Here is a 14,148-nt window from a genome sequence, read left to right as displayed (position 1 = left end):
AAGTAACTATCATGAGAACAGTACAAACCAAATGCTATATAAGTTGAAGGTAAGGTCACTTCCTGTTAGGGTGAGCAGAGAAACCTTTATGGAGGAGACAACTTTGAAAGACTGGTAGGTTTTCAACAGGTGAAGTTCAGAGGGGGAGGGTAAATACCTTCTAGAATCTGGATAAAAACAATGGCATGAGTAAAAGCCCAACAGTGAGAAAGGCTATATGTATTTTTGAAAAACACTTTGTAGCTCATTTGGTAGGTACATAAAAGGACATGGAAGGGAATGACAGAAAATAAACCTGGGGCAAGTAATCTAATCCAGGGCAAAAATGGGCCCCAGGTACAGAGAAGGCACTCAAACAATACTGAATGAAATACTGAACAATGAGGCTTTCTGGTATGTGGTGGTCCTGGATTGAATCCCTGTCTTTAAATCCAGAATACAGGTAGAACTTTATCAGCCTGAGTAAAAAGGAAAGAGAATTCAAACCATTTTTTTTCATGGCTTAGTTACTTTTTTCTTGGAAAACCTTAAGTTATCTCAGCTCTCTTAGGCTGCCTTTGAGCAGTTCCTTAGTGGAAACACTAAGGATTCAAATCACAGAAAGTACAAAGTCATAAGAAATTCCAGTGACAGAACAAAATTTGGCCCCTCTTAGCACCTGCTGGATACCTAAGCACTGGGACTCAACCAATCCCCCTGTAAGATGGGTAACAGAGCCAGTAATGTCAGCCTAAGGCTGTGTATCTTGCTGGAAAGAACTAACTGCCCACTCTCAAAGCTCTAGAATGAAGATGGCCTCCAGCCTACCTGGGCTGCTTCAAGGAAAGTCAAACCATGTCCTCAGTGCCTTGTTTACAAAAATAAACTTCCAGAAGGAACCTTCTTCTAGTCACTGTACTCCTTAGCCAAGAGACCAAGGGAGAGGGTTTCCTGCACTAGGTGCTGATGATATTACCTATCTCTGGGAAGGAAAAATCTAGAGATACTGCCAAGATTGTAACTGGGACTTTGGTTTGAAATCTCTCTCTCTCTCTCTCTCTCACACACACACACACACACACACAGTCTTCAAAAAAAAAACAGCATGAAAGGATATAACATCCCACTGCAAGTAATGGTCTCTGAGATTTAAGTAGGGGAGGAGAAGGGAGTGGAATTATGTATACTTGTACACATGAATATCCAGCTTCATAGTTCAGACAGAGTGTGTTAAAGGGTAAAATCAAGAGAATTATAAGGAATTCAATTTCTTACGTACTCTGCTGCTCTCCCCAGCCCAAATAGGTCCAGTGACCTAAGAAAACCGCAAATGGTAGCAAAAAAGAAGAGTGACAGAGACAACTTTAGGAATAATTCAAAGACCGTTTCCCCATCCCACCAATGATTATACACCTTACCTTGCTTGAACCTGCCCTACTTGTATTCCATTAATTTTACATAACATGTAGAGAGCCTTCTGCTTCTATCAAGCATGAGACAAATCTACAAAATACCCTAGCTTTAATTCACCATATAGAGAATAACAAAAAACTACTTCTACACTCTTTCAAAAAAGTTTTATTTACTTAAGTAATCTCTACACTCAATGTGGGGCCCAAACTCATGACCCTGAGATCAAGAGTCGGACACTCCTCTGACTGAGCCAGCCAGGTGCCCCTGCTTTTATACTCTTAAAACTCCTTCTGGCCTAGGTCTCAGAACAGCATCATCTAGGGGCTAATATACCCTTCCTTATTCAAAATGACAAAAATTCGACCTGTCTCTAAGAAATCCTTCCTGTCTCTTTGTTCTCCAAACCTGAGCCTACCATAGTATTTCCATGAGAATCTCAAACCTGATACAGTGGAAAAGAGAGTGATTCCGTTATCTGGGAGCGATTATGTCTAATTTTGATGCTCTCCATTGAAAATTAAAAGGCCAAAGAATGGCATTAATATCTAATCTTCCTGCAGAGAAAGGGGAACCCTCCTACACTGTTGGTGGGAACGCAAGCTGGTGCAGTCACTCTGGAAAACAGTATGGAGGTTCCTCAAAAAGTTGAAAATAGAGCTACCTTACGACCCAGGAATTGCACTACTGGGTATTTACCCCAAAGATACAAATGTAGTGATCCGAAGGGGCACAAGCACCCCAATGTTTATAGCAGCAATGTCTACAATAGCCAAAATATGTAAAGAGCCTAGATGTCCATCAACAGATGAATGGATAAAGATGATGTGGTGTATATATATACAATGGAATATTATGCAGCCATCAAAAAATGAAATCTTGCCATTTGCAATGATGTGGATGGAACTAGAAGGTATTTTGATAAGCGAAATAAGTCAACCAGAGAAAGACAAATATCATATAATCTCACTGATATGTGGAATTTGAGAAACAAGGCAGAGGATCATAGGGGAAGGGAGGGAAAAATGAAACAAGACAAAACCAGAGAGGGAGACAAACCATAAGAGACTCTTAATCTCAGGAAACAAACTGAGGGTTGCTGGAGTGGAGGGGGGTAGGAGGGATGGGGTGGCTGAGCAGCGATGGACACTGGGGAGGGTATATGCTCTGGTGAGCGCTATGAATTGTGTAAGACTGATGAATCACAGACCTGCACCCCTGAAACAAATAATACATTATATGTTCATTTAAAAAAATTAAATAAAAAAATCTAATCTTCTAATATGTAATAAAACACTATAGCCTCTGCTCAGAATTTTTTCAACTGTCTACAAAATTTAATAAAATCCATTAAAATACAGAAGCTTTGAATGATGAGAGAAAACTGAACATTTTCTACTCATTTTTCAAAATAAAATATTCAATGTTAATTACATTTAAATCCTATTCCATACCCAAAACTGAATTTGAGGCAACTAATGTCACACACACACACACACAAAATCACTAAAAATAGGTCTTTATCCCCAGAAACAAGGAGTAATTTAGCTTCATAATTAAGAATGTGAGTACCCAAGCCAAAACTAAGTTCTTCTAGCTTTGCCACTACTAGCTATATGGTCTTAAAAAAGTTATTTTAGGGCGCCTGGGTGGCTCAGTTGGTTAAGCGACTGCCTTCAGCTCAGGTCATGATCCTGGAGTCCCGGGATCGAGTCCCACATCGGGCTCCCTGCTCAGCGGGGAGTCTGCTTCTCCCTCTGATCCTCTTCCCTCTCGTGCTCTCTGTCTCTCATTCTCTCTCTCTCAAATAAATAAATAAATAAATAATCTTTAAAAAAAAAAAAAAGTTATTTTAGATATTTCTTCAACTGTAATATAAGAATATTATGAGTCTCACTGGTTACCGAAGGATTGTAAGAGAAAATGCATGTAAAGTACCTAGTACAGGCCTCTGGAACAGGGCAAGCAATTGGCATTTCTTCTTGTTTCGTCATGTTGCCAAGTTTTTGCTTGCCCTTATAGGTTCCTAATAAATAGGTATCAGGAAGACCCATACACTGATAGCCCTAGTATCTGTTCAGGGATTGTCTGTTTGGGTTAGAAAGTCCTCAGTGTTCTAAGGGTGCAGTTCCCTTGAAAATTTGCAGTTAAGATTCAAAATTCTGGAAGCACTGAATGATGCCAACAGAAGCTCATTTCATTACCTGAGTTAACTCCCAATCCTGGAGATATGGGACTACTAACCAGTCACAGTCTGTTTAATATAACTATACACTAAGAATCAGTTTTCTTCCTATACTTATCTTCTTCCTACTAACTCCATCTCTTCTCTTTATCCCTCAGGAAGGTTATGTTGGCTTACTATGCCATTTTTTAAAATTTTAAGAATTTACCTAACTTTCTAACCCTAGGGAGAGAAGGAGTTTAAAAGAAAATTCTCCCAGGCTACATCATAGTTGCCATAACAACTGTGAGAGGGTAATTACCTTGCTTCTTAAAAAAAAAAGAAAAGAAAAATAATCACATAGAACTTCAGAACAACCTTCAGCCTATCAACCTAGATTGCTCCAAGCAAGTAACAATGCTGTTTCTCACTGAAACTCTGGACCCAAAGAAGCCTCTCATTGCAGGATGATGCCTCATCCTTGAATGCACCGTAACACTGCAGAGCAGTTTCTTATACATAGTAGGTGCTCAATAAATATCTATTATATGATTAAACCAAATTAATGATTTGATGCCATCTACTAGGTCCAACCCTAAGCCATGAAAATAACAGTTATGTTCTCTGACCAATCAGTTCCCTATTGTCACTTCAATGTGGTACCATTATAAGAGAAACCACACCAGTTTAATTAAGCAAGTTTCCTTCCCCACTCCAAAAACACACTAAAACATCTCACTAGCCAATAGGACAATTACTGAGGATAGTTAGGTTTTGCTAGGCATAAGTACCAATTAAAGGGTTAGGGATGTTCCAGGAAATGTAAATTATACACACAAAAGCACATTCAGTGAACTTGAAAATAGTTCTAGCATATCTGTATAGGACACTGCAGGGTTATGAAAGAAACTAATCAAAGGAGGTGCCAAGCAACGTTTAGAAATTTAGTAACATTAGGAATTTGGAATTATCTGGAGGTTAATGCAGAGCCATCACAGCTTTTTCTTTTTTAATTCCAGTATAGTTAACACAATGTTATACTGGTTTCAGGTGTAGAATACAGTGATTCAACAATTCTATACATTAGTCAGTGCTCATCACAGTAAGTGTACTTTTTTTTTTTAAGATTTTATTTATTTATTTAACAGAGAGTAAGAGAGATCACAAGTAGGCAGGCAGGCAGGCAGGCAGAGGGAGAGGGAGAAGCAGGCTCCCTGCTAAGCAGGGAGCCCGATGTGGGACTCGATCCCAGGACCTTGGGATCATGACCTGAGCCAAAGGCAGCCGCTTAACCGATTGAGCCACCCAGACACCCCACGGTAAATGTACTCTTAATCCCCTTCACCTATTTCACCCATCCCCCCACCCACCTCCCCTCTGGTAACCATCTGTTTGTTCTCTATAGTTAAGAGTCTGTTTTTTAGGGACGCCTGGGTGGCTCAGTCGGTTAAGCGTCTGCCTTCAGCTCGGGTCATGATCCTGGGGTCCTGGGATCAAGTCCCGCATCAGGCTCCTTGCTCAGCGAGGAGCCTGCTTCTCCCTCTGCCTGCCACTCCCGCTGCTTGTACTTTCTCTCTAATAAATAAATAAAATCTTTAAAAAAAAAAAAAAAGAGTAGAGTCTGTTTTTTAGGAGCGCCTGGGTGGCTCAGTCATTAAGCGTCTGCCTTCGGCTCAGGTCATGGTTCCAGGGTCCTGGGATCAAGTCCCACATCGGGCTCTCTGCTCGGCGGGAAGCCCGCTTCTCCCCCTGCTTGTGTTTCCTCTCTCGCTGTGTCTCTCTCTGTCAAATAAATAAATAAAATCTTAAAAATAAATAAATAAATAAAAGAGTCTGCCTTCAGCTCAGGTCATGATCCCAGGATCCTGGGATCGAACCTCGCATCGGGCTCCCTCCTCAGCAGGGAGTCTGCTTCTCCCTCTGCCTCTCTCCCCCACTTGTGCTCGCTCGCTCTCAAATCAAATCTTTTTTTTAAAGTTTGTTTTTTAGTTTTTCTGTTTACTTTTACATTGTTCGTTTGTTTTGTTTCTTAAATTCTACATATGAGTAAAATCATATGGTATTAAGCATGGGAGAGAAGAATCAGATTTGACATTTTAGAAAGAGAATGGTGGTACAGTGTGGCCAAAAGTTTGTAGGGTAGATGGACTGGAGACTGGTGTCAGGGAGGCCAATAAGGAAGCTACTGCACTCACCTAATGATGACCTAAACTAGGAAAGTGGCAGAGGGAGTGGAGAGATACATTCATGAGATAAAATCAGTAGGGTTTCATAAGTAATTAAATGCGGGAGGTGAAGAGGATAAAGCCTAAATAATATTGCCTAGGTTTTTAGCTTGAGCTACTGGATGGATATGACATCATTCATTAAGAAGAGAAAGACGAGAAGGGCAGATTGAAGGCAATGATGAATTCAGTGTTAGATTACTGGCTTTGAGGTATCTACGAGGTATTTCAAATGAAAATGTTTGAGAAGACAGCTGGATATATGGTTCTGGAGCTGAGGAAAGATAAGTAGAGTTGTAAGTTTTCAGAATACAAGCTGCCATGAAGACAGAGATTTTTCTGCTTTGTTCCTTACTATATCTTTAGTGCTTAAACAGTGCTTGGCACAAAATAGCAACTCAACAAATATTTGTAAATTAATGGATAAAAATTACAATGTAAGTGAGAAAAAACAATAAGGCGGGGTGCCTGGGTGGCTCAGTCGGTTAAGCGGCCAACTCTTGATTTCAGCTCAGGTCATGTTCTCAGGGTCCTGAGATCGAGCCCTGCATCAAGCCTCCACCCTCAGTAGGGAGTCGCCTTGGGATTCTCTCTCTCCTTCTACCTCTGCCCCTCTGCCCCCCACTCTCTCTCTCTCTCCTTTTTACAAGAATGCAAAGTGATAGGCCACTTTGGAAAATAAACTGGGCATTTCTTATTAAGTTATATATACAATCATAAAACCCAGCAATCCCTCTCATATGTATTTACCCAAGAAAAACAAAAACATGTTCACATAAAATCCTATACATGAATGTTTGGTTGCTTAATTCATATTCACTAATAACTGTAAACATAAATGTCCATCTGCTGAATAAACAAACCATGGTATATCCATATAGTAGAGAGCTATTCAGGAATAAAAAGGAATGAACTGACACACACAGATGAATCTCGAATGCAATATGATTAGTGAAACAAGCCAGACTCAAAAAGCTACATACAATATGATTCCACTTATATGACTTTCTGGAAAAGGTAATATGGGCAGAAAACAAATTAGGGTTTTCATGGGCCAGGAGTGGGAGAGGTTGACTACAAAGGGGTCTAGAAAACTTTTAGGGTTGATGGAACTGTTCTTTATCTTAACTATGGTTGTGGTTACAAAACTGTATGTGTTTGTCAAAACTCATAGGACTGTACACTAAAAGGGAGAATTTTACTGTGTGTAAGTTATACCTTAATAAATCTGACTTAAAAAAAAAAGGAAGAGTCCATGAAGGAGGTTGTGAAGAAACCAAAGAGGAAGAAAACCATGGTGGTGTGGTCTCTGAATCAGAAAAAAAAACAAGGTTTCAAGGAGGCAGTGGTTAACAAGTGTTAAGTGCCATAGGGAAGTCACACAAAATAAAACAAAGGCCTACTGGATTTAGAAATAAAAAGGTTACTAAAAACCTCAATAGAAATTTTAATGAATGAAAGCTGGAGTAGAGACTGTTAAGAAAATGGAAGCACATACAATGGAATAAGGAGACATCAAGAGATTCCACAGTTCATACAGTAAAACACTGAATGTGAGCAAGGTGGTAGACACTGCTTATCACAGATGCCAAAAAGAAGCAAGCAAGGAACAGACAATGGCCAAATGTGTTACAGAAAAAACTGAGTACACTAAGAGCTTCTAACACAACCAGCAACATTCTCAAATTGGGCATTCACACATAACAAATGTGTGTCAAACTGACAATTATAATGAGCACGCTAATGTTTCCCACCTCTCGAGAGCCTCAAACCTCTTCAGTTCACATATTTAACAAGTGAATAACCAATTACCCTGTAGCTCAGTGGCACCTGATGCTAAGAGTCAGGCGGTCTAGAAAACTACAGCCTCCACTGGCAATGACATTGTATTTACAATGTTATGAGTTCCGTGCAGATTAGCTTTACTAAGTGTACGTTAAGCCCAAAACTACTGAACTCCCAACACTTCAAAACCAGAAACCACAAGACCATTCCAAAATTCCTCTCTACTTTATCTCCCATGTCCAATCTGTCAATAAGCTTAATAGTTAATTCCACTCAAGTCTCCTTCCTACTGACCAACCCTTCCTCCTAGGTTTCACAGTTCTTATCAAGGAACTCATTACTTCCTGCCTGAATTACTACAGATTTTGGCTGAACTTACGACCTTCTAATCCCTGTCTCCTTGTCCCATTCAATCTACTCAGCAGATGGCAACTAATTTTCCTAAATCCAGCTTCTAATCACATCATTGCCCTTTTAATAATTTATAACCTTCTCACTATGTATGAAAGAGTATATTTATCTTTCTGGCTTTCAAGTCCTCTATAATCTGATACCAAATAAATATCAAATCACACTGTAAAACACTCACCCAAAACAAAGTCGTTATTGGCAAACAGATATTCTCACAGTTCCTGTGCTTGCCACACTTGGGAGATCGAGGAATGAGCCTGATTTCCCTTATTTGTCCCTCAACTTCTGAAGCTGGAATGTCCTTCATTTCCACGGTTTTTTGGTATAATGGAAATGTTTTTGAGTTTTGGAACCAGATAAACCTAGGTTTAAAGCCATCACTTAGTAGCTGTGTGACCTTAGGCAGGTTAACTTCTCTGCCCTTGTATTTGTCATCTATAAAAAATGAAGAGTAATACCACTTACCTCTCAAATTTGCACAAATATTGAAAATCATGTACGTACCATTTAACTCCATGTGCTAGACAAATGATAATTACTCAATAAATGTTCCCTATTCTTCCTTATTTGGTTGGTACCCATTCTTAAGTTCCTTTTAAACATTTTTCCTTAAACAATGTTCAATGACTCTAGTACAAAAAAAACTACTGACCAACCTTCTTTGTGAATATATGTATTAAAATACAAGCAAATTTAACCTACCATTATAGTAAAAGAATAATTTACCATAATCAAATAGGGTATATTACAGGAAAACAAAGATGATTTATTAATAGAAACTGATTAATGAATTCATCACATTAATAAGTCAAAGGAAAATACCCACCAACAATTGGGTAGGTACTACTGAGCAATTTTGAAATGTTCAACATCCACTCCTTATTTTTAATATAGAGGCTCTACTGAAGTATAAGATGCAGAGAAGTACACAAATCATAAGTGTATTATTCTCTTTTTTTAAAGATTTTATTTATTTATTTGACAGAAAGAGATAGCAAGAGAGGGAACACAAGCAGGTGGAGTGGGAGAGGGAGAAGGAGGCTTCCCGCCCAGCAGGGTGCCCGATGTGGGGCTCAATCCCAGGACCCCGGGACCATGACCCAAGCCAAAGGCAGATGCTTAACAACTGAGCCACCCAGGCACCCCATAAGTGTATTATTCAACGAATACTGTAAACACACTCAAGTAACCAGCACACAGATGAAGAAACAGAACAGACCAACATCCAGCAGACCTCTTCCTACCCCTTTTCAGTCATTCAACTAGACTTTTTTTTTTTTTTAAAGTAGATTCCACACCCAGCGTGGAGCCCAATGCAGGGCTTGAACTCACAACCATGAGATCAAGACCTGAGCTGAGATCAAGAGTTGGATGCTTAACCTCCTGAGCCACCCAGGAGCCCCTCAACTAGCTTTTGAACCAGCTATTTCCTCTGTGCATCACACTTTCCCCAGAGAGCCACATCACTAATTCCCCCACCTCCAAGTTCTACTCAAAAGTCATCTTCTCACTGTGGCGTAAACACTAACTACCTTATTTATAATTACAACCCAATTTCAATTATAGCATTCTCAAATGCCTTTCACTATCTACTCTTTTATTGGTTCACTCTCTAAAATTCCTATATAATTTCCTTATTCATTATATTTACTGTTTCCTCCCACCCAGGATCTTGGTTGTGTTTTGCTTCCAAATATATCCCAAGCACCTAGAACAGAACCAAGAATGTATCAAAAAAATGTTTGTAAGGCGCTTGGCTGGCCCAGTCAGAAGAGCACCCAAATCTTGATCTTGGGGTCATGAGTTTGAGCCCCACGGTGGGTGTAGAGATTACTAAAAATAAATAAACTTTTAAAAAAATGTTTGTAGAAGGAAAGGATCAAGAGACAGAGGGGAAGGGGGGGAGGGCAAAAGGGGCAGTGTGGCTGGATGTGAGAAAATGAGTATCAGCAGTACAAATATAGATACAATCTTTCTAGAGTATAATTTGACAATATCTAAAAAAAACTTAGGGCACCCTGGGTGGCTTGGTCGTTAAGCGTCTGCCTTCGGCTCAGGTCATGATCCCAGGGTCCTGGGATCCAGCCCACATCGGGCTCCCTGCTGGGAGGGAAGCCTGCTTCTCCCTCTCCCACTCCCCTGCTCGTGTTCCCTCTCTCACTGTCTCTCTCTGTCAAATAAATAAAAATTTAAAAATCTTAAAATAAAAAATAATAAAATTTAAAAAACCTAAAATGTGTATTCCTTAACTCAGTAATTCCACTTAATAGAAATGGACTAATTCAACTAATATTATTGAGCAAAGGTACTAGGAATACACAAGCGTTTTCCTTACTCATGAAATTTATGGCCTAGAGAAGAAAAATATTAATCGAATAATCAAACATATTAAGTACTATGAAGGAAAGGTACATAGTCTACGGCCATACCACCTCGAACGCGCCCGATCTCGTCTGATCTCGGAAGCTAAGCAGGGTCGGGCCTGGTTAGTACTTGGATGGGAAAGGTACATAAAAATACATAGAAGAATATATAATAGGGAAGGGGAGATTCATTTGCACCTTTACAAAAAACATATTTGTACTAAGTTGCTAACTATAGCATTGTTTTAGTAGCAAAAATTTGGAAAAAATCCAAATATCTACCAATAGGGGAGAAGTTTTAAATTATACATTTCAAATGGAATATATCAAATTTGAATTTCATCAATCTTCTGGTGCAACTACCAATTCACAAAAAAATATAAAGGACAGAAAAGTAAAATATGCAATGGGAATATATAGAGCAAAATTCGCAATATAGGAAACTGTGAGTCAAACAAAGACATGTAGTTAAATGGCTTCATTGCCTCAATAAAAAACTACAAGGAAAAAATTAAGAGATGGAGGAGGAACCGACAGATTAAAAAAGAATTATAAACTATATCAAAAAGATAAAACAGGCAAAAATAAATTCTAATGTTTAGTGATGCATACTTGAGTGATAAAACATAAAGCAAGGAAGTCATTGTCATAAAGGCTGGTAGTTACTTTTAGGGAGAAGGAGATTGGGATTGGGAAGGGGCATGTGGAGAGCTTTCTAGGGTGCCTGACAAATGTTATTTTTTTCCTATCTTATATGAATTCATTAAACATTTGTTTTATGAAGTTGTGTATCTGTGTTACATTCTACAACAGATTTTTTTAATGCATCAAACAAACTGGGTATATCATTACAATTACCACCATCTGATTATTTCATTCCCCTGAAGTCTTCAAAAGCTCCTCACTGTCTTCAAGATAAAATATAAACAGTTCGCTATGGCTTTCAAACCCAGCATGATATGAAGACTCTATGCCTCATCTCTGACCCTGCCCCACACTTATCCCCTGCCCTCAAGTCATCCAGAATTTTCAACATGCTTAGTGTCCTAGTACCATAAACTCTTTTCTCCTTTATTTGAATGACTCCTACTAATCTTTCAAAACTCAATTTAGGTTTTGGAGGAAGGAAGGATGAACAGGTAGGGCCAGGTAGGGCACAGGGAAATTTTAGGGAACAGAAACTATTCCATATATTACTAGAGTGAATACATTTGAAGAAAGAAAAGAAAAGAAAAAGAAAAATCCATAGGTTACATTATAGTTCACTCTTTGCATTGTATGTTCTCTGGGTTTTTTCAGAAAGGGCAACCAAAGGAGTGAATCTGCCAAATTGGGGTAGCCCTGTATATCTTCACTCTTTGAAAAAAATGATGTACAAAAGAGGGACTCATTTCCTTCTGCAGAGTAGCAAATACAACTTTGGTATCACTCTGTTCTCTCCAAGCCAATATGGTCGGCATATAATTTGGCATCTTTTTAATCCTCTCCCCATACTTTCCATGTATCCTACTATGAATAATCTTTCCTTTCAATCAACACATTTCAATTAGCTCCTTAAATATCATCTCTAAACTCATCTCTTGAACAAACTTATGCTATTCTTAACTATTTGCTTATTCCTCTGCCACCCGAGCACTTTCCTATTTCCAGAGTACTGCTTTGCACCTGAGGATCATCACATAAATAACATACTCAAGTTGCTGCATTTGTGTATTTGTCCTCTTCTGACCTATAAATAGGTTATGAGCTAAATCTTCTGATTCTTTTTCCATCCTCCCACCCTTCTTCTTTGAACTCCACAAATACATTCTCTTGTCTATGTATCAACTCATTAAAAACAAGAATACTCCATGAAAATATAGAAGCTTTTGGAGAGGAGGAAACAAAAACATGTAATGGATAAACTCGTACCCAGAAGCTTTGAGTTTCTTCTCTGTAATGCTTGTCTGGAGTTTCCAAGTGTCGAAACAGAAGTTAAGAAAAGTATGACAATTCTCTTTCTATCTGGGATCTGCTAAAAAGTCTTTATTTCTACCAAGAATAAACATGAACACTTTAATACTTATAAATTACCTTACAATACAGTTGACAAAGCTTTAGTTACTGCCAATATCACCAATCAGTTACCTGATTATGAGTCTTAGGAAATCTATACGTTCTGAAGAAACTAAATTTTCAACCCAAAGGAAAAGAATCCTCCCCTCCAACAAATACGGCAAATTACACTTTTTCAATAATTATCTTTTTTCTTTTTTCTCCAGAAAAGCTTTTCCCCAAAAATCCACATGGGCTGACGTCTCTCAGAGGCCAACAACCAAGCTTCACTCCCTAGTACCTAACATATCACAGAGTGAGACATAACTGTGCAAATTCCAAAAGAAACAGAAGACTAAGTCCTTGCTCCTGCAACTCACCAGCCTAGTGGAGAAAAAAATCCTACCAACCAGGAAAGAAAGGAAAGTCTAAGAAAACATGCAGAGTACATCACACTAAACTCTACTAGAAGATAATGATGGGTGGTGGGCTATTATTTCCATTATTCCTCTCCAAAACTTAAATGTTACAAGTATTCTCTCACATATTCAGATACTGCATAATTAAAATTTTTTTGACTTTTTTTTTTTTTAAAGATTTTACTTATACATTTGAGAGAGAGACAGTGAGCAAGAGGGAGAGAGCACAAGCAGGGGGGAGAAGCAGAGGGAGAGGGAAAAGCACACTCCCCACTGCAGGGGCCTGACGCGGGGCTCGATGCTGCGACTCCAGAATCATGACCTGAGCTGAAGGCAGATGCTTAACCAACTGAGCCACCCAGGTGTCCCAAGCATAATTAAAATTTAACTTATTTTTTTTTTAAAGAAAAATTAACAAGTTGGAAGAGTATACTCCAAACTATGAAAAGTAGTTACCTTGGAGTGGACTGGAGAGGAAGTATTACAGAGAACTGTAACTTTTTATATTACACATTTCTCGATCACTTAAAAATTTTTACAGTGAAGATGTTACATATTTTGGGTTTTTAAGTTTAGACTAAAAAGGGGACTGATTTAGTATGTTGGGGTGGGGGGTGACAATTCTTTGCAACACCCTGCAAAGTAACCACAAAGTTTCCTCACAAATTTTGAATTCTAACACATTATCTGGACATGATATGCCAGAATTTCTTAACCCAGCAACAAATGTGTGAAACTCATTCTAGCAGGGTGAATGAGGACAGAGGAAACATTCCTGTTGTATTCAAGGCCAGGATTTCAGGGAAACAGATCTTTGCCATGGGAAGCAACCCAAAAAATAAACAATTTATTCCCTATGGCTTCAAGAAATTTTTAAAACACAGTAAGAACTCAAAAGAACCCAACTGATGAAGGGGTGTTCAACTCACAGTTAGCTGTGAATGTTTTATTTCAACACATGGTACTCTACTCTAAGACCAAGTCAAAGGATGGAAAAAATGATCAAAAGGTATCTCTCATGTATGCAAACATACATTTGGACATGTGTAAAATCTCTCGAACGATTCATAAGAAACTGCTAATGATGACTACTTCTGGGAGAAGACCCAAGTAGCCGGGTATAGGAATGGAAGGGAGACCTTTTTAACTGTATTCTCTTTAATATTTTAAAGTTTGTGTGCCATATGCATATTTCCTATTTAATAAATGAAGTAATTTTAAAATAACACAAAAGGCAGAAGGCAAATAAGAAAAGCATATTTTTCTGAACAAATTATATCTCATGAGATTTTTGTCATCATGGGATGGTAGGGAAAAGAACATGGACCTTAAGACTCAAATAGACCAAGGTTTTAACC

General features: G+C 38.6%; 1 protein-coding gene across 6 annotated transcripts in view; it reads right to left on the bottom strand.

Moving 5' to 3' along the window:
- The window catches only part of UNC13B (unc-13 homolog B), a 218,226-nt gene that overhangs the window by 106,625 nt on the left and 97,453 nt on the right, over positions 1–14,148 (bottom strand). For 3 of the 6 annotated variants that reach the window (XM_078061432.1, XM_078061428.1, XM_078061429.1), the window contains one exon: positions 1,259–1,294. The exons of the other annotated variants lie outside the window; for them this stretch is intronic. In XM_078061432.1, coding sequence (XP_077917558.1) covers positions 1,259–1,294 — 36 coding nt within the window. The remainder of the gene's footprint in view (positions 1–1,258; positions 1,295–14,148) is intronic. 6 annotated transcript variants of the gene reach the window in all.

Source organism: Halichoerus grypus, chromosome 14, assembly GCF_964656455.1.
Source record: "Halichoerus grypus chromosome 14, mHalGry1.hap1.1, whole genome shotgun sequence".
In the NCBI taxonomy this organism is placed as follows: Eukaryota; Metazoa; Chordata; class Mammalia; order Carnivora; family Phocidae; genus Halichoerus; species Halichoerus grypus.
This window is presented reverse-complemented; position numbering and strand designations above follow the sequence as displayed.